At 44.8% G+C, this 26,234-nt stretch overlaps 1 protein-coding gene and 1 long non-coding RNA gene across 3 annotated transcripts in view; one reads left to right on the forward strand and one right to left on the reverse strand.

The window, feature by feature from the left end:
* Positions 1-8,989: 8,989 nt before the first annotated feature.
* Positions 8,990-9,979, reverse strand: LOC111528638. Its single transcript, XR_002727100.1, has 2 exons — positions 9,845-9,979; positions 8,990-9,650 (listed from the first exon to the last, which is right to left on the reverse strand). It is a non-coding gene; the product is annotated as an uncharacterized LOC111528638 (long non-coding RNA).
* ETF1 (eukaryotic translation termination factor 1) overlaps positions 9,949-26,234 on the forward strand; it is a 37,836-nt gene continuing 21,550 nt past the window's right edge. Inside the window, exons 1-2 of one of the 2 annotated variants that reach the window (XM_023195346.1) lie at positions 9,949-10,152; positions 10,313-10,416. In XM_023195346.1, the coding sequence (XP_023051114.1) occupies positions 10,331-10,416 (86 nt within the window). In that variant the 5' untranslated portion in view covers positions 9,949-10,152; positions 10,313-10,330. Of the gene's footprint in view, positions 10,153-10,312; positions 10,545-26,234 lie in introns of both variants that reach the window. The other variant, XM_023195353.2, reaches the window with a different exon arrangement.

Here is a 26,234-nt window from a genome sequence, read left to right on the forward strand (position 1 = left end):
CAATTCTCCTGCCTCAGCCTCCCTAGTAGCTGGGATTACAGGCACCCTGCCACCACAAACAGCTAATTTTGGATTTTTAGTAGAAACGGGGTTTCACCACGTTGTCCAGGCTGGTCTTGAATGTCTGACCTCAGGTGATCCGCTCCCCTCGCCCTCCCAAAGTGCTGGAATTACAGGCTTGAGTCACTGTGCCCAGTCTAATTTTTGTATTTTCAGTAGAGATGCGGTTTCACCATGTTGGCTAGGCTGGTCTCAGACTCCTAACCTCAGGTGATCCACCGGCTTCAGCCTCCCTGAGTGCTGGGATTACAGGCGTGAGCCACCACACCCGGCCTCCTTTTGTTATGTTTTTTTTTTTTTGAGACAGGGTCTTGCTGTCACTCAGGCTATAGTGCAGTGGTGCATTCATAGCTCACTGCAGCCTCAAATTCCTGGGCTCAAGCAATCCTTCTGCCTCAGCCTCCCAAGTAGAGTTAGGACTACAGGTGCACACCACCACACCTGGCTTATATATGTCTTTTTCTTTTGAGGCAGGGTCTCACTCTGTCATACAGGCTGGAGTACAGTGGTGCCATCACAGCTAACTTCAGCCTCAACCTCTCGATCTCAAGTGATCCTCTCACCTCAGCCTATGGAGTGGCTGGGACCACAGGCGCACGCTACCATGCCAGGCTAATTTTTTTTTTTTTTTGGTAGAGACAGGGTCTCACACTCCTGACCTCAAGCAATCCCACCTCAGCCTCCCAAAGTGGTGGGATTACAAGCATGAGACACAGTGCCCAGCCTGATTATTTGTGTTGAGTGAGGTACACATTACCAGTAGAAATACTACATACATGCGTACATAATGTGTCAATTCTCAGGGAGATCAAGACGTTGCATTTCTTTGATCCACATAACATTTATAGTAGTAGAAATAAAAGCAAGTTCTTACAAACAGTGCATGAGAAGACTGGGTATGAAGAAACAATTCAGATTTTAGAAATAGCCAATATTCAAGAGACCCTTCACCACTTCAGATACCATTGCAACTCCATTCTCTTCTCCGGTCATAAGGCCAGGTTTTTTGTTTTGTTTTTTTGAGACAGTGTCTCTGTCACCCAGGCTGGAGTGTAATGGTGAAATCTTGGCTCACTGCAACCTCTGCCTCCCAGGCTCAAGTGATTCTCCTGCCTTAGCCTCCTGAGTAGCTGGGATTTCAGGTGCGTGCCACCACACCTGGCTAAGTTTCAAATTTTTAGTAGAGACGGGGGTTTCACCATCTTGGTGAGGCTGGTCTTGAACTCCTGACCTCGTAATCCGCGCCTCGGCCTCCCAAGTGCTGGAATTACAGGCATGAGCCACTGTGCGCGGCTCATAAGACCACTTTGTGAGGGCTTTGTCTTCTCCCTTTCCCCACCTCTAGTATTAGAATACAAAATGAGTGAAAGCCCTGGGAACAGATAAAGGAGCTACAGGGTGACCTACTGCACTCTGAACAGCATGCGGGAGCTGTACTTCAGCAATTACAGAATTGCTGAAACAGGCATTTGAGTAGGTAAACAACTGAATATCACCAATTTCTTACAGTTAAACCTATTAGAAGGAGCCATCTCTGCTACAGCAGGTCAGGTAATCTGTCTTGACACTAAAGACTGCAGCTGAACATCAAACCAGCCTTTAATGTAGGCATCATCACTGCAATCAGGAATGGGAAAGTAAAATGTTCTGCCAAACTCACAGGCTCTTAAACAGATTGTTGAAGTCCCTGACTGAGAAAGTGAAGATTAGGGTCAAAGCTGATGGGGGTGTGGGGGTGGGGAGTCCATAAGGGACTGATTATAAAGTGCAAGATTGTGAATATTGATTATTTTTAGAAAGTGGTCCATCGCTTTCACTGGTTCCTTGGAGTCTGTCCCAAAGAGGGTTAACCATTACATGGAAAATTTACTAGCTTAAATGGCTTCAAGTCATATCATACCAGTCACCCCTTTGCCATTTGCCATCCCCTCAATCCTGTGCATTTATTTAGCATCCTTGGTCTACCATCCACCTCCTTGGTATACCTTCCCCACTCAGCTCACACAGATCATTTCACTCAACTTCTTACGCTCTTTTTTTTTTTCTTTTTGAGCTGGAGTCTCGCTTTGTTGCCCAGGCTGAAGTGCAGTGGCACGATCTCAGCTCACTGCATCCTCCACGTCCCGGGTTCAAGCGATTCTCTTGCCTCAGCCTCCAGAGTAGCTGGGACTACAAGTGCACGCTACCAAACCTGGCTAATTTTTTGTATTTTTAGTAGAAACGGGGTTTTACTGTGTTGCCCAGGCTGGTGTCTTACTCCTGAGCTCAGGTGATCTGCACGCCTCGGCCTCCCAAAGTGCTGGGATTACAGGCATGAGCCACCGCACCCATCCCTACGCTCTTATTTTTTAACATCTTCATGTTCCATTTAGCAACTTCATCTTTTCTTTTTTGTTCTTTTTTGCAGTCTTGCTCTGTCACCCAGACTATAGTGCAGTGGCATAATCTCAGCTCACTGTAACCTCCGTCTCCCAGGTTTAAGCAAAATTCTCCTGTCTCAGTCTCCCGAGTAGTAGCTGGGGTTACAAGCATGTACCACCACGCCCGGCTAATTGTTGTATTTTTAGTAGAGACAGGGTTTTGCTATGTTGGCCAGGCTGGTCTCAAACTCTAGAGCTCAAGTGATCCGTCCACCTCAGCCTCCCAAAGTGCTGGGATTACAGGTATGAGCCACCGTGCCTGGCCTTCATCTCTTTTATGACATTTCCCCCTACCTTCTGGATTATTTTGAAGCAAATTCTAGAATTCATAATTTGACTCAAAGTATACACTTTTTGTTTTTTTGACACGGAGTCTCACTCTGTTGCCCAAGCTGGAATGCAGTGGCGCAATCTCTGCTCACTGCAAGCTCCGCCTCCCAGGTTCACGCCATTCTCCTGCCTCAGCCTCCTGAATAGCTGGGACTACAGGTGCCCGCCACCATGCCTGGCCTTTTTTTTGTTTTTGTTTTTGTTTTTGTATTTTTTATTAGAGACGGAGTTTCACCGTTAGCCAGAATGGTCTCGATCTCCTGACCTCATGATCCGCCTGCTTCGGCCTCCCAAAGTGCTGGGATTACAGGCGTGAGCCACTGCACCTGGCTGACTCAAAGTATATACTTCTAAAAGGATTATACTACATAATATATCATTGTCACACCTTTTAACATCTTTATAGCAAACAAGAATATGCTTTTCCCAATAGTCTCATAATTTTAAAGTTGATCTGAGTCAGGAACCAAGGGTCACACCCACATTGTTTGACATGTCCAAGTTCCTTTCAATTTAGGCTTCCCTGCCTTTTTTCCCCTTTGCAATTTATTTTAGAAACTGGACCACTGGTCCCGTAGCGTCTCCTACATTCTAGATTTTACTAATTGCTTCCCTGTGATGTAATTTAATGTATTCGTTCGTCCCATTTAATCCAATTCAAGTTCAGTTTTTTTGACATAGGATCTCACTCTGTTCCTCAGACTGGAGTCTGGTGGTGCTATCATAGCTCACTGTAACCTCAAACTCCTGAGCTCAAGCAAACCTGCCTCACCCTCCCAAGCAGCCAGGACTACAGGTGCTCACCACCACACACAGCTAATTTAAAATGACTTTTGTAGAAATGGCACCCTTGCTATGTATATTGTTCGGGCTGGTCTCAAACTCCTTGAGCCAAGTGATCTTCCCACCTTGGCCTCCCAAAGCACTGGGATTACAAGTATGAGCCTTTCACCCAGGCTGTTTCATTTTTCTACAACAGGTGATGTGTACTTCCATCAGAATTTAAAATATTAACATGAATTCCAAACATAATTTCGGTTGGCTCTTTTGTCATGTTAGTAGCCATTGATGATTATTACCGAAATCTCTAATTTCATTAAAGGTCTATTATTTTACTTCTGTCTTTTCATTTTTAGTTGGAATACCTCTATAGTAAGAAAATTACCCTTTTAACAAGTACCAAGTTACACTGCAATGTAACTATATATATAAGGGAAGACCAGTTAAATGCTCAGCTCTTTTCCTTAATTTACTAGTTTTCACAATTAGTTCCATAATCAAAAGTGGAGAAATTAGGTTTCTTGGGTGTCAGTGTGAACTCATGGATTTCAACTTATTTTTATGTTTCACTTCATTGCAACTTTTCTTAGTGATACTCAAATTGTTCTAACCTTGGCCTGAGAGCCTGTTCCTGTTGGCTCTTAAATCCTTTTGACAGGCTGGGCACGGTGGCTCAACCCTGTAATCCCAGCACTTTGGGAGGCCGAGACAGGCAGATCATGAGGTCAGGAGATCGAGACCATCCTGGCTAACACAGTGAAACCCCGTCTCTACTAAAAGATACAAAAAATTAGCCGGGCGAGGTGGCGGGCGCCTGTAATCCCAGCTACTCGGGAGGCTAAGGCAGGAGAATGGCGTGAACCCGGGAGACGGAGCTTGCAGTGAGCTGAGATCCGGCCACTGCACTCCAGCCTGGGCGACCGAGCGAGACTCCGTGTCAAAAAAAAAAAAATCCTTTTGACAAAACCCCAGTAGTCTGTTACTTTCTTTGCTTACTGATATAACAAGATGTTCCAGGCTCACCTTGTTCATTTCTGCTTCAGTCCAAGAAACAACTACTTACTTTATCTGTTATCTTACTTATTTAACATCCCTGTCTCCCCTGCACCCCCACAAAAGACCATAAATATAAGAACTGAATTACATCTAAAAATTTTCAGCACTTGTCTCAGTGCTGGACCAAAAAAGTGGCATGCAATAAATATTTATGGAATTCAACTAAAAGATTAGCCTCTGTCTAGCTATTCTACAGGTGTCTCTGTTGAGTCAAACAAGGCACCACTGGCAACTGGCAACATTAAGCACTTGACTCTTCAGGTGGGTCAAGGGCAGGGTTCAGGCTCTCCCTATAAATACTCTTATATGCTAGAGGTAGACCCCAGCTAATGAGCTCTCCCTAGAACAGGTATTCTGACATGCACACACGCGCGCACACACGCACACCTTTTTTTATACTGAGAGAATGAGAAAAACTAAGTTTTAGTTCTCCATAGGCCTTATTTTCTTAAGGAGGAAATCACACTGGCCATTAATGGCCAGTATCTGCTTAATTTAACAAGACTACAAATTCATGTAAAGATGTCTGATCCTCTAGAGAGGAAACTGTCATTCCTTAGCTGCAGTCCCCCCTCCAACTGAAGAATTACACTTCACCACTAGGTGTCCACAGGGGAACAAAGGATACCTTACACTTCCCCATTCCAAGTCCCTTTCACACACACTGCACTCCATAAACAACTTGTCCTAGGTCAATTTATAAAAACCTTAAATCTTGTTTTATGTTGTACCACTACAGCTTAGGTCTTCATTTATTCTAACTTATAAGATATCCTGGCCGGGCGCAGTGGCTCACACCTGTAATCCCAGCACTTTGGGAGGCCGAGGCAGGTGGATCACGAGGTCAGGAGTTCAAGACCAGCATAGCCAATATGGTAAAACCCCGTCTCTACTAAAAATACAAAAATTAGCCGGGCGTAGCGGTGCGTACCTGTAGTCCCAGCAACTCAGGAGGCTGAGGCAGGAGAATCACTCCCTTGAACCCGGGAGGCGGAGGTTGCAGTAAACTAAGATCGTGCCACTGACTCCAGCCTGGATGACAGAATGAGACTACGTCTCAAAAAAAAAAAAAGAGAGAAAACTTTCCTCTAACAACCATACTGACTTCCAGAAGAGTCAAAGATAGCCCGTTAGCAAATGTCACCACAACCATCCCTTCCTTCATCTTGGCTACTTTTTTTTTTTTTTCTGAACTCCAGTGATCCTCCTGAGTAGCTAGGGACTACAGGTGTGCACCACCATGCCCAGCTAAATTTTTTTTTTTATTTGTAGTATAGACGAGGTCTCACTAGGTTGCTCAGTCTGTACTCCAACTCCTGAGTTCAAACAGTCCTCCTGCTTCAGCCTCCCAAGGTCCTAGGATTACAGGCATGTCACTGTGTGTGGTTTATCTTCGTTACTCTTAAACTTATCTTCACATTAGTAACCAATAACCTCATTCTGTAGCTATTTTGAGGGGAAAGGGTCTTGCTCTCTCACCCAGGCTGGAATGCAGTGATCACAGTTCACTGCAGCCTCAAATTCCTGGGCTCCAGTGATCTGCCTGCCTCAGCCTCCTCAGTAGCTGGGACTAGTGGCACATGCTGCTGTGCCTGGCTGATTTTTTTTTTCTTGTTTTTGTAGAGACCAGGTCTCTCTAAGCACAAAGACTTATTTCTGCTTTCAACATCAAAACAACAGGCCTGTAATCCCAAGCACTTTGGGAGGCTGAGGCAGGTGGGTCACGTGGGGTCAGGAGTTCGAGATCAGCCTGGGCAACATGGTGAAACCCCATCCCTACTAAAAATACAAAAATTAGCCAGGCATCATGGTCCACGCCTGTGGTCCCAGCTACTAGGGAGGCTGAGGTGGAAGGATTGCTTAAGCCCTAGGGTCGAGGTTGCAGTGAGTCATTATTGTACCACTGTACTCCAGCCTGGGCAACAGTGAGACCCTGCCTCAAAAAAAAAAAACGAAACAAAAACTTACTCACCTACTCCCACCTAATTGGCTAGGAACATCACCTATATCCCAATATCTAACTTTGTTATTGTTTGAGCTGAGGAGAAGTTCTGAGATCATACAGAACAATTTCTTTATTTTTCAGACAATCTGTGTGCTTAGAGAGGTTATATATTCTGTTCTCACCATTTAGCAGTTTGAAAAATCTGTATCACTTTTATATCACAGAACATTCCTCCTCAACAATGAATCGTCATGGTCCCATTTAAAAAGCCTTGATGCAGGCACTACCATCCGTGCTCCATACCTCCCAAATCTCTTCAGGTAGATAACTATCCCAGCTTTTGCCTCTAATGCACTGATTTCTAATTCTACATGCAGAGACGGTGAATTTGCAGCAACTAGGCCAAGAGCTTTTGGGGCTACCTGGGCCTGCAATTGTCTAAGAAATAAGAAATTCAGAGACTGACAAACAGCAATCCTACTTGGGATGTCATCATGCTTACTTCAGCCTGAATCACACAGAAGAAAGCCTTCAAGCATGGACCTGAAGCAATGCTGTAAACACAAACATCAAAATGAAGAGGAGGCCAGGTGTGGTGGCTCACGCCTATAATCCCAACACTTTGGGAAGCGGAGGCAGGTGGATCATCTGAGGTCAGGAGTTCAAGACCAGCCTGTCCTACATGGTGAAACCCTGTCTCTGCTATAAAAAAAAAAAAAAAAAATTGGCCGGGCGTGGTGGTTCACACCTGTAATCCCAGCACTTTGGGAGGCCAAGGCAGGCGGATCACGAGGTCAGGAGATCGAGACCATCCTGGCTAACACGGTGAAACCCCTTCTCTACTAAAAATACAAAAAATTAGCTGGGTGTGGTGGCGGGCACCTGTAGTCCCAGCTACTCAGGAGGCTGCCGCAGGAGAATCACTTGAACCCGGGAGGTGGAGGTTGCAGTGAGCCAAGATCATGCCACTGCACTCTAGCCTGGGCGACAGAGCGAGACTCCATCTTAAAAACAAAACAAAACAAAAAAGAGAACAGGAAGGGTAGAGTAGGACAATCTAATATAGAAATAGGGCAAGAGGAATGAAGGAAAACCTTGGACACAGTTGATTCCTAGTCAGTAAGTAGTGTTTATGACTAAGGCAGCCCCTCCGTTCACTACTAAACACAGTGGATGACACACACACAGCAGGAATACAATATTATATAACAAGTGAACATATGCCAAAAACTACAAAATGGAACCCAAAGAAGAGGTTCCAACCTGAGATTCATTTCCTGGGGGAGAGAAGTATGACCATGTCCCCACCCTATGAAAATACAGGTAATGGGGTCACTGTATAATACACCGGACACCAAACATGGAGTCGGGAAGCCATAAACTAGCTGTGGGACTCTGAACAAGTCCCTTTCACTTTTCTTTGCCTCAGTTTCCCCATGTATGAAATGGAGGTCATATCCCCATCTTCAAAGTGTGGACAAACTTTATAACACACGAAAAAAGTATTCAAAGACCATACAAATGAAAGCACATGATTGACATCACTACTTACACGTCTCATAAGCAATCTCAAACTTAACAGGCCCAAGATGAAATTCTCAATCATCCCCCAGCACCTGCTCCTCACCTTTCCCACCTCAGTAAATGTCACCACTTCAGTACTCTGGGAACCGTTCTTGGTTTTCCTCATCCAAGCCATCACTCAGTCCTATTCACCCCCCCCTTTTTTTTCCCCCCCTTGAGACAAGGTCTTGCTCTGTCACCCAGGCTGGAGTGCAGTGGTGTGATCTCAGCTCACCGCAGCCTCGAATTCCTGGGTTCAAGGGGTCCTCCCACCTCAGCCTCCCAAGTAGCTGGGACTAGAGGCGCGGGCCACCACATCAAGCTAATTTTTTGTACTTTTTGTAGAGACGGAATCTTGCCATGTTGCCCACGCTGCTCGCAAACTCCTGGGCTCAAGCGATCCTCCCTTTGGCCTCCCAAAGTGCTGAGATTACAGCCGTTGGCCACTGTATCAGGCCCTTCACTCACTTCTATCTGCACTGTCAGCACCCTAGTGTAAGAAAAAATCATCTCTCACATGATAATGAAGCAGCCAAAATAGTCTCTGGGCTTCTCCTGTGCTCTCTCCAGTCCAAACCAGGGCTCTAAACGCTTTAAAGTACCCACTGTTCTTGAAAGAAACCAAACTTCTGAATCTGGCTTAAAAGGCCCTACATGATCTCTTCCCCTGCTGCTCCTTCAAACCTCTCTCCCCGTCCCTGACTGCGCCAGCACACTGGCGTTTCTGTATTTCTCAACTGTGTTCTGCTTCCTCCTGACACACTCTTACTCACCTTTTGGGTCTCATTTCAGAGTTGCGTCCCGGCCATACATACACTCTCAGAGCACCCTGAAGTACTGAAGCATGTGTGTAGTTATTTTATTATAAGAAGTATAAAATCACAAACGGTTAGAAACCCAATCGACTATAAGCTCCATGAGGGGTAAGTACTGTCATCTGTTTGGTTCACCTCTGTATCCCCAGGAAAACAGGGTCCAGCACACGGTCTGGGCTCAATATTTGAACCCAGACGAGGTGAGGGGAGACAAAGTAGCCACCTAAAAATCCTAACTCAAAAAGATAAAGTTCTAACCGTATGTGGAGGCCCATGTTATTTCAACTCTCTCCACCTCCGTTCTCAACGGCTCAGGCCAAACCATACATGGGGTCAGATACCTCAGGTCTCCCAGCTCAGGCAGCCCCCGCTGTCTTCCACCCCATAAAGTTCTAAGTCCAAAGTGAGCCCGTCCTAGCTCCGGGGCGAGAGAAAAGAGGCCTCTTCCGCCCCTGCAGGTGACGGTCCCAGACCGCCCGGAGGCAGGCTCCTCATCCAGACCTACTGGCCAGGACTCCTCCACACTATTCCGCGCAGCCGTGACGCACGCAGACCGCAGCACTTCGTCAGCGAAGAAGCCGCTGGGCGCTAGGCGCTTCTTCGCGGCTTCTCAAGCACTGTTCAAACCGCGCGTCGGGCCCAAGTGCCTAGCTTCACGTCACAAAGCCTCAGATGTCCATCCTATTAATGGAAAAGGGACTGAAAAGACGACGACCCCCGTCGTCTCTCTTTAAGAACCACCCCCATTCGAGCCTGACGGGGGGGGGGGCCCCCCTCTCAATAAACTCGCGAGAGCCACCGGCTTCCGCCCGCTTCCTCCTCTCGGCTTGCCGGGCCGGAAGAAAGGTGGCACCTCCCACCCCCCCAGCCTCTACCTCACAAGACAGCGCGGACCCAGCTGCGGCCAATCGGCGGGCTCATTGTAGGCTGCGGGGCAGAGAGCCAATGAGAAGTCGCGGCGGACGCAGAGCTTTTCCTCACTCGCACCGGCCCCCTCCCTTCCGCCCGCCGCCTTCCACTCCGCCCCTGGCGGAGGAAGTGATGTCACAGGCCCCATGTGAGCGGATTGCAACACATGCAGCTGCCTGGAGAGAGGGAGCCGGTGTCCTACGTCAGAGCCGCCGCCGCCGCGGAGCCGCCGCCGGGGAGGAGCAGCCGTTGCCGCCCAGGACTGGGCCCTTAGGTAAGGCACGGGGAGGGAAAGGCCGGCGACCTCTGTGGCGAGCTGCGCCGGGCGGGAGGAGAGGGCCTCTCGGGGGTGGCGAGGAAGGGGGCCGCTCTGCCCCAGCGGCGGCGCTAACTCTGTGGTCTTGGTGTCTCCGGGCCCCGCCGGGCCGCTCTAGGGAGGAGGAGGCGAGAAGATGGCGGACGACCCCAGTGCTGCCGACAGGAACGTGGAGATCTGGAAGATCAAGAAGCTCATTAAGAGCTTGGAGGCGGCCCGCGGGTGAGCGCCGCGTCCGGCACCCCCCGTGCCCTCTTGGTTCCCGGACCCCTCAGGATGGACGCCCCCGCGCCGCATGGCCAGATGAGGAGAACCAGGCACTAGCCAACTCCCGCCTTCTGGATCTCTGGGTAGTAGCCCCTGACCCAGGGGCGAGGGTCGGTGCGGTTGGCCCTAGAAGGGGTCCTTTCCCCGCATGGGGATAAGGGGCCCGCGCTCCCCGGGTTTAGATCACTCGGCCCCCCTCGTGTTAGGCCACCGCTACTTTTTACCTCTCCTGGGCCCTTAAGTCCAGCTCCTCCCTCTTCGGGCTCCAGGTGCTGCCATCCGACTCGGGTACTGTTGTGGCAAAGTGCTCGGCCTTCCTTTCCCAACGCCCTTCCATGATTTCCTCTTCTCCCTTCGTTCCTCAGCCAGGCTTCATTAAAATGGCCTCTTCCTCCTGGGCTTCTGAAACCCGGGTGGGTGAAGTTTGGATGGGACGGGAAGCAGAGGTGGTCAGGGACAGCTTCTTTCTGATTCGTGATTGCTCTGGGTTTTCCACCTGTCCCAAGATGACTTCTCCCAAGTCCTCTAATTACCCCGGAGCTTCCTGGTTTTAGCTGTTCCAGGACCCACACCTATAGACTGAAAATGTCAACGTATGCGCGATGTAAGGAGTGTTGGGTAGGTTTTGGTTAATGAATCTGTATGTGTATGTCCAGGAGAAATACGGATCAGGAGATCGTTTGATAGAAGTCGTAACTACAGAGTCCCTGCTGGCATCTATCTGAAACTGGTGGGGATATCGCTGTAGAGAGGCTTCTGATGTACTTGATGCTTGTTGAGTGAGATTCAGAATTGAATTAAATGGTCTTTGAGTCTTGTACATTTTGATAAGAAACTGTAGGTGTGTCCATTGTGGGAAGAGTAGGTTAGATTAAAATTAACTGTGTGTGTGTGTGTTTTGTTTTTAATGTTGTTCGTTTGAGGAAGGTGTGCCAGAGGTATTTCTGTTTCCTTTATTACTTTATTTTGTTCCTTTCCCAGTCATAGAAACTTTTTATTTACAGAAAATGCCCCCCCCAAAGAAAAAAGTGTTTGGAACATTATTACATACTTGTGTGTCTGAGCATTCTTAGAATAGTAGAATGGCCTGCCTCAGACCATGTGAAAAGTTGATTTCGGCACAAGAATTTGACATTCTGGTTTCCAGCCCAGGATTGTCGTTTATGGGTAGATTTGCAGTTTTAGAATGACGGCCCTTTCAAGCTCTTCATTATTACTGTTTTATGAAACAGGGTGTGCTTAATTGTACTGAAGGCCCAGTTCACAAGTTGGTTTTGCTAGTGTTTTGTTCTTAATAAATTAGGGACAGTTCTGTTTGGAATGAGGCTTCTGAAAGTTTGGCCCCATTCAGTGACTTTGGCTTGTGCTCACTCCTTTGGTTTACTGGAGAAACGTTAGTTTAATATGAATCGCAGACAGCAGCTTATTTTTTAGTCCTTAGGATTTTCTTTAGATTTCATAGAATATTCAGACCTTCTTAATAATCTTACAGAAACTTGTGCCATATGGTAGAGTGAACATTTATTCCCAAAATGTGAGAATACTGTACAGAAATGATAATATAGGTCACGACCCATTATGTTGCACTACCAAGAATGAGCCAGGTTCTTTTGTTTCAGTAGGATCTTCTGTTTTGTTACTTGAAGCTTTCAATCCAGTATTGCATTTTATAGATTGCTGCTGTTGCAGTATTGTATATAGGTGGATGTGATCTGTGGATTTGTTCTTACTACTTTCATTAGCAGGCAGGTTCACACATTTTAATTTGCATACATTATATTCTCTGAAACAGTCCAGAAAATTAAATCATGACTATAATTTGCCTGTTTAAATGAAGTAACATTGAAGATGACATTGCTTAATGAGTAAAACCATTCCTTTCTACTGCTTGATGAAGGAAACTCATTCTTAAATTTTGTTCTACCCATGTTACCTAGCCACTAGAAACTTTTAAGCCCCTCTTTAAGACTTTTGAAGGCTTTACCTCTTTGTTTAGCAAAGTTCAGTAGAGTTTAAAGCATGCTAAAAATGAAGTTATAAGGCACAACTTGTTTTCCAAGTTGTTGAGTTTTGATATTTTAGACATGAGTAAGCTGTCTAAAATAGCTGGAGCATCTTCCTCTAAACATTGTGGTTAATAATCATGTCCTACTTTGCTTTTAATCAGGATTTGGTTGCATCTTGATCCCATGGAAATTTAAAATTTTGGCCATCTCTGAGTATTGATAAGGGAGTCAGAAGATTCCCCAGTACATACTAGTTTTTGGAGGTGGAGAATATTTTCATTGCCAACTTGTGTTAAAGTCAGACTCTGGATTTTCATAGATAGGGTACAGTGAAAAATGTTCTTCCTACTTTACCTAGTGATAAAATATTTTTAGGAGAGTTGTAATGGGCTTTAAAGACAAAGTGGATGGCAAAATGAATCTGTATTTGCTGATGTTTTGGGGGTACTCTGGTTTTCAGGAGGAAAACAGGTTGTTTTCAGGCATGGTTGTTAGCAAAAGAGAGTGAGACTTAGTGGTGGAGTAACAGTATTGTTTTGGAAATGAAAAAGCCCTTCCTCCCCTTAGCAGTGTAGAATTCTAGGCATGGGAATCAAGGATTGGTTTTTAACAGTAGTTATTAAAAGATGCTAGAATAAGAGTGATTTTGAAATTAAGATAATCTTACGTGGTTATCTCTTGACATATGACCCAAATTTAATGTAGCTTGAAAAAGAAACCACCTGCAAAATGGGCTCACTAACTACATCTGAATAAAGGGAAGTATGTTGGCAAAATAATTTATTAAGCACATACCATATTATAGACTGTGCTACAGTACATTATTAAGTCATTTAATCCTCACAAGTATTGCCACCATTTGGTAGACAAGGCACCTGAGGCTAAGAGATAATTTGTCTAAGATGTCACAGCAAAAATGTAGCAGAGTTCAGAACTTAAACCAATGTGCTATACGAGGTATATTTTATTTTCAGAAAATACAAAACTAGATTTCCTTAAAATGTAGTCTGAGCTACAACAAATTCTATTTTATGTTACACATGTGTGGAAGAGCATTTATAGAGGCCAAATTACTAAAATGGGGAACTTGATAGCGCTCTGTTTTGTAACCAGCATCATACTTAATCTTCTGAGTTGAAGGGAGTGTCATGCATAAACTTGATTTTTAATTTGGGTAGAACATTGTTACTTGGTTTCAGATAAGCCTGGTCAAATGTTAGTTTGTGTGTGCTAGTAAAATAACCAGTTAATTATTTTGGTAGACATAGGCCCCACTTAAAGTTGATGGTAGTTCTTCCCTGTTAATGATTGCTCCTGGTATATTCTCCACAGTTGGCTAATGAAAGACAAATATATACATAAACCAATACTGTGGTTGAGGGTATCTTGAATAAGGAACTAAAACAGGTGAATGTATGTTGGAAAAAGCGAGAGAATTATTGGTTGTTTTTTCTCTTGGTGTTTTCTGTGCAGGCGAGTGGTGGCCTCAGAAATAGTTTTGGACACTATCGTTTTAAGGTAATGTTAATAAAATCATAACTAGAGCCTGTCCTAGCCAGGGACAGTGGTGAATGTGACAAAGGAATGGATAATGTTAGTTTGGGTTAGGTTGTGTCAGTGGGTGTTAAAATGTCTTTTCACTTATCTTCACTAGGAAACCTCATGTGTTTCATATCTAATGAACACTTGGTCAGATAACCCTCATAGCCATAACCCTTGTTTGAAGGTCAGTGCAGCTTGCAAACTTCTACTATAGTGTTTGGGCATTTTAAAAATTGGTTACTTAAAAATAACTTATTGATATCTTAACTCTAAATGAAATAGAATTAGTTGTTCCTGCCCCCAAATATAACCATTTTTAAAGAATTCCCACTGAATTCCTCACATTATACAGAATTAAAAGTTAATGTTTTGGCGAGATCATTGAATAGGTTAATGTTTTAAATCTTAGCGATAATATGAATAGCTTGGTTAATTTATATACTTTGAATAAATTAAGGTATGCTGGATGTGTTTGAGTACCTTCCCTAAGTAAAAATTGTTGGTTAATAGAATATTCACCTAAATGGTGGTGGTAATAATGTTCTCAAAGCACTGAATTTCACATTTTTCCCCCCTCACTATCCTCGAAGGGCTGGTTGTAGCTAAAGTGATACTTTGTGGTCTTTGATACAAATACCTGAACCATTTGAAGTTCAGGCTCATAAAGAAGACTTTTTTGGTCCTCTATTCTGGCTCTTTCCATGCCTCCCTCCCCCCAAACTGATGGTTAGACAAGTTAAAAGACCACATGAGGACTGGGCACGTTGGCTCATATCTGTAATCCCAAGACTTTGGGAGGCCAAGGTGGGCAAATCGCTTGAGGTCAGGAGTTCAAGACCAGCCTGGCCAACATGGTGAAACCCTGTCTCTACTAAAAAATACAAAAACTAGCTGAGTGTGTGGTGGCTTGCACCTGTAATCCCAGCTACTTGGGAGGCTGAGGCAGGAGAAATGCTTGAACCTTGGAGGCCGTAGGTTGCAGTGAGCCGAGATTAAGATTGCACCACTGCATGCCAGCCTGGGCAACGGAGTGAAACTCTGTCTCAAAAATAATAGGGGCTGGGTGCGGTGGCTCATGCCTGTAATCCCAGCACTTTGGGAGGCTGAGGTGGGCAGGTCACAAGGTCAGGAGATCGAGACCATCCTCTAACAGTGAAACCCTATCTCTACTAAAAATACAAAAATATTATCCAGGCATGGTGGCAGACACCTCTAGTCCCAGCTACTCGGGAGGCTGAGGCAGGAGAATGGCGTGAACTTGGGAGACAGAGCTTGCAGTGAGCTGAGATTGCGCCACTGCACTCCAGCCTGGGCGACAGAGCAAGACTCCATCTCAGAAAAAAATAATAAAGACCACATGAGAAAAAAAGTCAAAAACTAGACTATTTTAGGTTTTGGGAGAAGAGATGAATATAGAACAGACAACTACAGACCTCTCTCACTGTTGCCAAATTTTGGTTTCCACATGTGTGACTATGGACATTACTCCTGGATTAGGTGGTGACAGTTGAGATAATACGGTTTAAAATACCTAACACCACATTTGCCACATAGAAAGTACTCTGTAAATGTTAGCTCTTTCCTTTTCTATATGCAAACGTTGATTCTGCAGAGATATCCTAATGGAGAATTGTATTATTAAAGGATCAGGATACAGATGCCACAGGTCTGAACTATGAGAAAGGGAAGAAATAAGTGAGAGAGAAAAGAGGTGGTAAAGGGAAGAGGGCAGAGTATATATGTTAGAAAGGATGTGGTGGTGGTCCTTAGTTTCCTCCAAGTATGTAGGCTGCCTGCTTCAACTCAGAACTAGTCCTAACAGCCGTTGTATCTGGCATGGTGTTCTGTGCACTGTGAACCTAATAACCAATTACTCCCTTTGAATTTCAAGTCGTGACAGACTTCCTATTATAATAGCAGTTATACTTACCGTTCCTGGGAAGGAAGGCTTACCCTGGACATACTGCAAGGTAAGCGAGAGTACGTAATGAGAATACCATTTCAGGCAGGGTGCTGTGTAGGTTATAGGTCTCTCCTATCTTCCACACCAGTTGCACCCTTTCTTCAGAGGGCTTGTTTTCTTTGAACTTGAGATTGAGGATCAGCCCAGTACAGCACCACCCCCTGTCCTGGGATGGTACTTCGTTGTTAAAAAAGTTAGTGTCATCTTTGCAGCAGGGCTAAATGGTCTTAGATCTTATTTGAAGAATAGGAAGGAGAAATTTGCCTTCCCACTGCTGGATCTGTTCAAGTAAGAGGCTGGACAGTAGAAATTACTTCTCAGTCCAGCCTATTCTCTAGGGATCTCAGAATAGAACCTTCTCCTAGGATACATTCTGTAGGTGTCTTTCAATTCTTCAGCAGCCTGCTATCCTAGTGAGGGGGAGAAGGAATTAGGAAGGTTCAGGTTTTTTTCCTCCAGCAGGTTAGAAATTGAGAGTCTGAGGTTTCTCACTGAGTATAGTCCTCAGAGAGTATGATGAAGCTCCCTCTGATATGGTTTTATCTTATGCCATTTGACACACATCCTTGCCCACTGTCTTTACTCTTCTTACAATCCTTTCAGGTTCAGAGGACTTGACATTTTCAGGTGCGTGACAACTGGCTCTTGTCATACAGATAACTCTGCATGTTGAGTTTGTACTCTTGTTTTCACATTTTCATTTGTTCTTCTAAGATCTCCTTTTTTCTTTCTTTCTTTTTTTTTTTTTTTTTTTTTTTTTGAGACAGAGTCTTGCTCTGTCCCCTGGGCTGGAGTGCAGTGGCCAGATCTCAGCTCACTGCAAGCTCCACCTCCCGGGTTTACGCCATTCTCCTGCCTCAGCCTCCGGAGTAGCTGGGACTACAGGCGCCCGCCACCTCACCTGGCTAGTTTTTTGTATTTTTAGTAGAGATGGGGTTTCACTGTGTTAGCCAGGATGGTCTCGATCTCCTGACCTCGTGATCCGCCCGTCTCGGCCTCCCAAAGTGCTGGGATTACAGGCTTACAGGTGAGCCACCACGCCCGGCCTCTAAGATCTCCTTTAGAAGAATGATCATAGGCCAGGTGCGGTGGCTCACGCCTGTAATCCCAGCACTTTGGGAGGCCGAGACAGGCAGATCACGAGGTCAGGAGATCGAGACCATCCTGGCTAACATGGTGACACCCCATCTCTACTAAAAAAATACAAAAAACTAGCCGGGCGAGGTGGTGGGCGCCTGTAGTCCCAGCTACTCCGGAGGCTGAGGCAGGAGAATGGCGTGAACCCGGGAGGCGGAGCTTGCAGTGGAGCTGAGATCACTCCAGCCCGGGTGACAGAGCGAGACTCCGTCTCAAAAAAAAAAAAAAAGAAAGAAGAGTGATCATAGCCAAAATAAAAGGTTCTTTTTGTTTTCCTGCCATGTCTGTGACCTTTTAAACTAGATTTTCCTCCAAAATACACATATAGGTATATGAATATGAAGCCCAGAAACGCACTTTTACTATTAACCAGTAAGCTAATGGACTTCACCAAACACCTGCTGTGAGTTGGGAACTAGACATTTTGGAAGAAATATGTAATAAAATGAAAACATGATCTGCCACACAACCATGGAATGATAATATAAACCATTTTCAGCTCCATATTAGTGAGTACAGAATAACACAGTACATGTTGAAGGGGATTTAGTATAAGCAGATGATTAAAGTCTTTTTTTTTTTTTTTTGAGACAGAGTCTTGCTCTCCCGTCCAGGCTTGAGTGCAGTGTGATCTCGGCTCACTGCAACCTCTACCTCCCAGGTTCAAGCAATTCTCCTGCCTCAGCCTCCTGAGTAGCTGGGATTACAGGTGTGTCCCACCAAGCCTGGCTAATTTTTTTTTTTTTTTTGAGACAGAGTCTTGGTCTCTTGCCCAGGCTAGAATGCAGTAGTGCGATCTCAGCTCACTGCAACCTCCACCTCTCAGGTTCAAGCAATTTTCCTGCCACCGCTCCTGGCTGAAATTCATCTTTTATTAAAAGGAGGTTGCAGTGAGCAGAGACCGTGTCACTGCACTCCATCCTGGGCAACATAGCCAGTCTCCATCTCAAAAAAAAAAAAAAAAAAAAGCCAATTATTCATCCATGGGCTTCAGTTTCCCCATCTGCTTCATGGGTGAAATAATGTTTTTTTTCTTCTTCTTCTTTAAAAAAGGTAACATTGGCTGGGTGTGGTTGCTCATGTCTGTAATCCCAGTACTTTGGGAGGTCTAGGCAGATGGATCACTGAGGTAAGGAGTTCGAGACCAGCCTGGCCAACATGGTGAAACCCTGTCTCTACTAAAAATACAAAAGTTAGCCGGGTGTGTTGGCGCATGCCTGTAATCCCAGCTACTTGGGAGGCTGAGGCAGGAGAATTTGCTTGAACCCAAGAGGCAGAAGTTGCAGTGAGCCAATACCAGCCTGGACTATAGAGGGAGACTGTATATCAGAAAAAAATGAAAAGAAAAGTAGTTTTCTGAGGATGAGTAGCATACATTTTGACCCCCCCTTATAACAGCTCTGTGTGAAAAGCTATTATTGCCATTTCATGGATGAAGAAATTAGAGTATGTACAGGGAGTAAATAGCTGCCTAATATCACAGCCTTTAGTAAGGGTCAGTGCCAAATTCTGTACTCCTTTTCTTATTTCAAAGCCTGTGGTGCTAATTTATACAACACTACCTTGCTCTTTGGCAAGTATTTCTTTTGCTGAATAGAGATGTCTCCCATTCCCTTCTGAAAGGAAGACTCTTGTCCGTGGACATTTGTAATTTAGTAGAAGGAGCAGGTGTGCTGAGACTCAGGTGCAAAGATTTAAAAGAAAACAGGCATGCTATTTCCACCCTAGGAAGAACTTGGATACTGAACATGTTTATTCTTGACGAGTATCGGTGGAGAGAGAAATAACTTGTTGCAAAATCCCTCCCCAGAAGCTCATTCATGTATTAGAAAGAAGATCTAAGTAGTGAAGTGGTGAATCCTGAACACTGGTTGTGATTGCAGTCTCTTGCTTTGCACTGTTGTAAGAACGCTAGAGAAATTTTCCAGCTTCGAAGCTACTTCCTGATGGAATATTCCACTGGGTTTTGTGAAGATCTTTTCATTTTTCTTTTTAAGACTAATAATGCCTATCATTATAGAAAAAGTGTACACACTCTACCAGATGTGTACATTTTTGTTTTAGTTGACTGAGTAAATATTTGTTCTTTGGGGGATAAAAAGCTAAAATGAACCTTTGTGAACTTTATTCTAAAAATGTTTGGATATCTGAGTTATTCTGTACCCTAGGGTGGAAGTTGCTGTAATGTCTCAGTAAGTTCCAGTCTTGGTATTTCTCCCATTTGGTAATAGCATCAGACTCTAAGGTCAATTACGTAAACCAATTTCAGGTAACTTTCCTAGTCCCTTTGAAGGGTAACAGAATCATCCCTCCTAATTTGATAGGCTAAACCTTTTATAAAAGGCAGCCCCATGCACCTCCTAACCTGCCTCATAGATGGTAGTAGCAGCGGGAGTGGGGTGACATTAATGTGAGGATCAACAAAATTAAAATGAGACACTTTATAAGGGGTGGTTTTGTTTAGTGCTGGTTTTGTTATGGTAAACGCCTAATAGTATGATGGTTTGAGCTTTTAGGTGCAATGGAAGTTGGGGACAGTTAGTCAATTTAAGGCACATTAGTTCCTCTCCAAGGACTGACAGTTTGTTGTTGGTTTTTGTTTTGTTTTGGTTTTGAGACAGAATCTTGCTTTGTCGCCAGGCTGGAGTGCAGTGGTGATCTCGGCTCACCACAACCCCTGCCTCCCGGATTCAAGTGATTTTTCTGCCTCAGCCTCCTGAGTAACTGGGACTACAGGCGCCTGCCACCACACCCAGCTAAGTTTTGTATTTTTCGTAGAGACTGGGTTTCACCACATTGGCCAGGATGGTCTCGATCTCTTGACCTCGTGATCTGCCTGCCTCAGCCTCCCAAAGTGCCAGAATTACAGGCGTGAGCCACTGCGCCTGGCCAGATTTTTTTATTGGTATTTTATTTGGTAGTTTAGAATAAATCTCTGATGTTTGCTTAGAAGAGTATATATAGATGATGGTAGGAATTGGCCATTTATTCATTTGTCAAATGTTTGAGTACCGCTATGTGCTCAGATGATTTCTGCCCTCAAGAAGCTTATATACACTTGGGCTGAGTGCGGTGGCTCATGCTTGTAATCCCAGCACTTTGGGAGGCTGGGGTGGGTGGATCACTTGAGGTCAGGAGTTCCAGACCAGTCTGGCCAACATGGCGAAACCCTGTCTGTACTAAAAATGCAAAAATTAGCGGGGTGTGATGGTCCACACCTGTAATCCCAGCTACTTGGGAGGCTGAGGCACGAGAATTACTTGAACCCAGGAGGCGGAGGTTGCAGTGAGTTGAAATGGCACCACTGTACTGCAGCCTGGGTTACAGAGGGAGACTCCGTCTCAAGAAAAAGAAGCTTATATACACTTACTGTAAACAGTGTGTTTCGTTGTTTGATACTTGGTGGAAGAGAAAAGAGAAGTTGGGTATCAGGTCCCTTTGAAGTGACTGGCCATAGGTTATGTCAGAATACTGAACTCATGCCACAAAAGTTTTAGAAAGGAATGAATTTCTGTGGTTCTCCCTTAGGATAAATTACAAAGTTTCCAGTGTTCTGGCCATATTATTTTTGGTGTAACTCTTTTTTTCTGTGGAAGATTTGGCAAGTCCTGTAATCCCATAAAGGTGACCATCATCTGCTACTACAAAATCAGCTCATACTTCAGGACTTAACAGGATTCAAATAAGACTCCATCCCCATCTGATAATACCTCTCTCCCCTCCCCATTTCTAGTTGGGCTGTGCTACTTCTTTCCAACTGGTACTACTGGTGGAGGGGAGGCAATAGTAAAGAACTAGAGCTCCATCTGATTACCATTTAGTGATCAGTTACTATCTGCTCTCCAAGCTAAGCACTTGACATATATGATCTTGTAGAATTCTCATGACCTTGTGAAGTAAGTAGAAACTGAGACCCGCAGGGATTTCTGTGGTTTGCCTTTGGTCACACAGCCATTAAGTGATAGAGTTGGACATGAGCCTGAATCTGAGCTCCTCCTATTCTATTCCCATATTAACTCCATATAAAAAAGACCATCATAATTTAAAAGTTTAAACTTAGTTTTACAAATTTGGGAAAAGAAAAATAGAAAACACACAGTGGATAAAGCAATGATAGTTTTGGAAATGAAGTAGAAATTGAAGAGAAACTGATTTTCAGGTGGTGATCCATGTAATACTGCTGGCTTAGTGACTCTCCCAGAAATTATCTGGCTGAGATAGATTGATTGATTTTTTTTTTTTTTTTCAGGCGGAGTCTCACTGTGTCGCCCAGGCTGGAGTGCAGTGGTGCAGTCTTGGCTCACTGCAAGCTCTGCCTCCCGGGTTCATGCCATTCTCCTGCCTCAGCCTCCCGAGTAGCTGGGACTGCAGGCGCCCGCCACCACACCCAGCTAATTTTTTTGTATTTTTAGTAGAGACGAGGTTTCACCATGTTAGCCAGGATGGTCTCGATCTCCTGACCTTGTGATCCGCTCGCCTTGGCCTCCCAAAGTGCTGGGATTACAGGCATGAACCACCGCGTCCGGCCTCTGGCTAAGATTTAAATTGAGCTTTGTGAGGCAGGCACAGATGGGAGCTTGAAAAGGGAAGTGGTGAAAAATTTGGCCATCCATTCCCTAGGCACAAGCCGGCCATCAAACCCTGGGATGAAAGCTTCTTGGAGAGCATATACTGTACATCCCAGTTAGGGAGTATAGTAGGCAGTCTCTAAAACGTTCCTGGTCCTAACCTGAAAGTAGTTACGTGACTTACAAGTGATGACTTGGATGGCAGAGTACTTGAGGGGGAGTGAGTGTTCAGGCTGGTAGAAGTTGAGTATCTCTGAGCTGTCGTAATTCATTATGGTTGTATTATAGCTAGGTTATCTTAGGTTTTGGGGGTTTTTTGTTTTTTGTTTTTGTGCTACTGTAACAGAATACCACAGATTGGTGTTCTGGTAAGGGCCTGCTCTCTGCTTTTAAGATGGCATTTTGAACGCTGCATCCTTTCTTGGGGAGGAACACTGTTCCTCTTGTGGCAAGAGAACAAAAGAGAGATGGCCCACTCTTATAAGCACCTTATTTTATCGTGTGTGTGACTATAGCTCTCAGGTCTTATAAGCACCTTATTTTATCGTGTGTGTGTGTGTGTGTGTGTGACTATAGCTCTCAAGTCTTATAAGCACCTTATTTTAAATAGCAGCATGAATCTATTCATGAGGGCAGAGCCCTCATAACCTAAACACATGCCATATGCCCTACCTTTCAATACTGTTGTGCTGGGGATTAAGTTTCCAACACATGAATTTGGGGGGACACCTTCAAACTATAGCATAGGGTAAATGCAGCAAGTGACCTCTCTGGGTTCTTCTTTGGGTGGAGGTGAGGTTGTGGAGGCTTGTTACCTTCAGCTGACCTAGAGATGACCCTGTGAAGAAAGCAAGCAAGATGCAGTGATTCTCAACCCTAGTTCTGCATTTTAGAATCTTTCGTATTTGAGACCGGGCACGGTGGCTCACACCTGTAATCCCAATTCTTTGGGAGGCCGAGGCAGACAGATCACTTGAGGTCAGGAATTCGAGACAACCTGGACAACATGGTGAAACCCCGTCTCTACTAAAAATAGCCAGGCATCGTGGCGTGTGCCTGTAACCCTAGCTACTTGGGAGGCTGAGGCAGGAGAATCGCTTGAACTGGGGAGGTGGAAGTTGCAGTGAGCAGAGATGGCGCCACTACACTCCAGCCCAGGCGACAGAGCAAGACTCTGTCCCCAAAAAAAGAACCAGCTGGGCATGGTGGCTCACACCTGTAATCCCAACACTTTGGGAGGCTGAGGTGGTTGGATCATTTGAGGTTAGGGGATCGAGACCAGCCTGGCCAACATGGCAAAACCCCATCACTACTGAAAATACAATTAGCTGGATGTGGTGGTGGGCGCCTGTAATCCCAGCTACTTGGGAGGCTGAGGCAGAAGAATCGCTTGAATCCAGGAGGCGGAAGCTGCAGTGAGCCAAGACCACACCACTGCACTCTAGCCTGGGCGGCAGAGCGAGACTCATTCTCAGAAGGAAAAAAAGAATCTTTCGTATTTCAAAATTGAGACTCTCTCACCCAAAATCACCACCACCCTCACTCTCCCTATTCAGAAACTATTGAGTCAGGATGGAGGAAGAAGGGATCTTTTGTGTTTGAGCATGTATTCTTTTATTTTGCTTTTTTAGAAAGCTCTAAAAGGATTGGGGGCAGGGAGGTATACAGACTGAAGTGTTCTTGAGCATTGTTGATGATGGTGAACATTGATGAAGATCCTTGGGGGTCAGGCGGGCACGGTGGCTTGCACCTATATAACCTTAGCTGCTCCATGAGTCTGAGGTGGGAAGAGCATTTGAACCCAAACGTTCAAGACCAGCCTGGGCAGCCTTGTGAGATCCTGTCTCTAAAAGAAAAATTAGCTGAGCGTGGTGGTGCGTATCTATAGTCCCAGGCTAGGGTGGGAGGCTCACTTGAAGCCAGGAGTTTCCAGGCTATAGTGAGCTATGATTGTGCTAAAAAAAATAAATTATCTTTCTACTTGAGTTTTGTTTGGGATTCATTTATTTGGTTTAGTTCTGTTTGCAATTCCTTTTTTTCACCTGTTTGATTTTTCAGAAGTTAATCCTCTGAGTGAAGCATTGATGAAAGCTTTGATAAGCCAGAGTGCCCCTAAAACCAATGAGAACAAGAAGGGATCTGAGTACAGAGGTCCCTGGGAGCTTTGAGGGATACATTGCTGTATGTTGTCTCTTGTTTTGCCCAGTTTTTACAACCTGCATGTGAGTCATTGCTGTACCCCATGATTCACTAGTTCTTTGATTTTGGAAGAAAAGTATAGGGACAGTAGAAAAATGAAGGAAAACTATTACGGTTAAAGAAGGTTGTAGATGGCCTGTGTAGCCAGCATCTCCTTAGTGAGAGCTTTATTTTTCATTCTCCCCTGAAGGGTGTTCACTTTAAAAGTCATAGAAGTATTCAACTTCCTTAATTTTATTTTGGGTGTTTACACAAACTGGTCTAACAACTTTGATTGGCTTGCAGGGGTGATGGTAAATGAATGTTTATCTCATTTGGAAACTTTACTGGAAGAACAATCTGTTTGTTTTGTTTGTTTTTTGAGATGGAGTCTCTGTCACCCAGGCTGGAGTGCAATGGCGGGATCTTGGCTCACTGCAACCTCTGCCTCCCGGGTTCAAGCCGATTCTTCTGCCTCAGCCTCCCGAGTAGCTGGGATTACAGGCATGCACCACCACACCCAGCTAGTTTTTGTATTTTTAGTAGAGATGGGGTTTCCTCATGTTGGCCAGGCTGGTCTCGAACTCCTGACCACACGTGATCCACCCACCTCGGCTTCCCAGAGTCCTGGGATTATAGACATGAGCCACCGTGCCCAGCCCAGTTTGCTTGTATTAAACCTAACATACAAAACATGAGAAGTTATTAAACTACCCTTTAAATTTTTTAAGTAAAAGCCATCCATTTAATAATCTGCACTTCCCCTCCCTAGTCAGGTGTCTTATTTTAAAAATTCGGAAACTTAATGTTTCCCCCACAGAAGGTAGGAGGAGGGGCATGCAGGGAAACTAGTGAAGGGTAATTTTTTGCACCTAATTCAAAAGGAATAAGAAGCCAAGACTACCTTTCAAGTTTTGTTTCATTTATCAACTTTGCAGAAATCTACCAAACAAAAAACAATTCTTAGGCAAGCTACACTTTTGAGCCATTTTTAAAAGTGGAATCTTATAACAACATTACATTCTTAGGTGTATTTGCTCCTTGGTCCTCTGGAATGTTACATGGATATGGAATGCAAGGTTGCTCAACTGGGCCTATAACAGTAGGGTTGCTTAATGAATGTTTATCTTCTTAAACTATCAGCAGTGGAAATTAAGCAGCTGCTTATCTTAAGGTCATTGCTTTGCCCTCTACATCATTATCTTATTTGAAGAGTTGCCCTAAGGCATTTTGAGTTCTCTCAGTTAATTTGTCCCAAATTTCTCCCCTCTTTAGCCTTAAACTTTCCAAATCTTTGGGGTTTGTTGCCTGTTCTTCCTCAGCTCTGAGGCTTCACCTCTACTATCCCTTTACATTCCATTCCCTGCTGACTGCATCTTAGGAAACTCTTCTCTGTAAGTCAAAGCATGTCAGCTTTTTAAAAAAACAACCCTTTTTAAGGAAGAACTTCCAGGCAGGCATGGTGGCTCACACCTGTAATCCCAGCACTTTGGGAGTCTGAGGCGGGCAGATCACCTGAGGTCGGGAGTTCGAGACCAGCCTGACCAACATGGAGAAACCCTGTCTCTACTAAAAATACAAAATTAGCCAGGCATGGTGGCGTCTGCTTGAAATCCCAGCTACTTGGGAGGCTGAGGCAGGAGAATTGCTTGAACCTGGGAGGCCGAGGTTACAGGGAGGCGAGATTGCGCCACTGCAGTCCAGCCTGGGCAACAAGAGCAAAACTCCATCTCAAAGAAGAAAAGAAAGAACTTCCTACAAACCCCTAGGGTTGTAGGCCCCTTGAGAATTGACTTACCAAGCATAAGCCAGTAAAATTGGTACTCAAGTGTTTTCCCCATCTTTTCTCTTCATATTCCCCCTGTGCATGAGTGGACGCCTGTGTCAGGTAGGTGGCACCTACAATCTAGATTGTGATGGAAGTTCTGTTTAGTTGCCCAACATTTCCAGCCTCTCCCAAAGCAAATGTCTTTTTCCTCCATTGGCCTGTATGTCGAATTTGACATAACTCCAGAAAGAATTATGAAAAAGTTTTTTTTGGAAATTACAGTTTAGAAGCCTAGCAAGTGTTTGTGATAATAACTGAATCAGTGTATCATAAATTTCCTTGATTCTGTGGTTTGGCCAGAATACTTGCTCCCCTATCCAAGGGGTGGCAGCAGAGCACACAGCATACTCTCCTGTGTACTGTCTTTGATTAGCTTCTAATTCATTGGGGAAAATAGCACAAAAGTTTATGAACCAGCCTTCAAGGTAGACACCCAAACACAATTCTGATTTTTGGAGATATAACTTTGACTGCCAATCTGAGAGTAACTATTTTTGATAGTGGGAGGACTGGACAGCCAGCTCATCTACTTACAAAGAAAACTGTTTTCT

Source organism: Piliocolobus tephrosceles, chromosome 4 (assembly GCF_002776525.5).
Source record: "Piliocolobus tephrosceles isolate RC106 chromosome 4, ASM277652v3, whole genome shotgun sequence".
Classification (NCBI taxonomy): Eukaryota; Metazoa; Chordata; class Mammalia; order Primates; family Cercopithecidae; genus Piliocolobus; species Piliocolobus tephrosceles.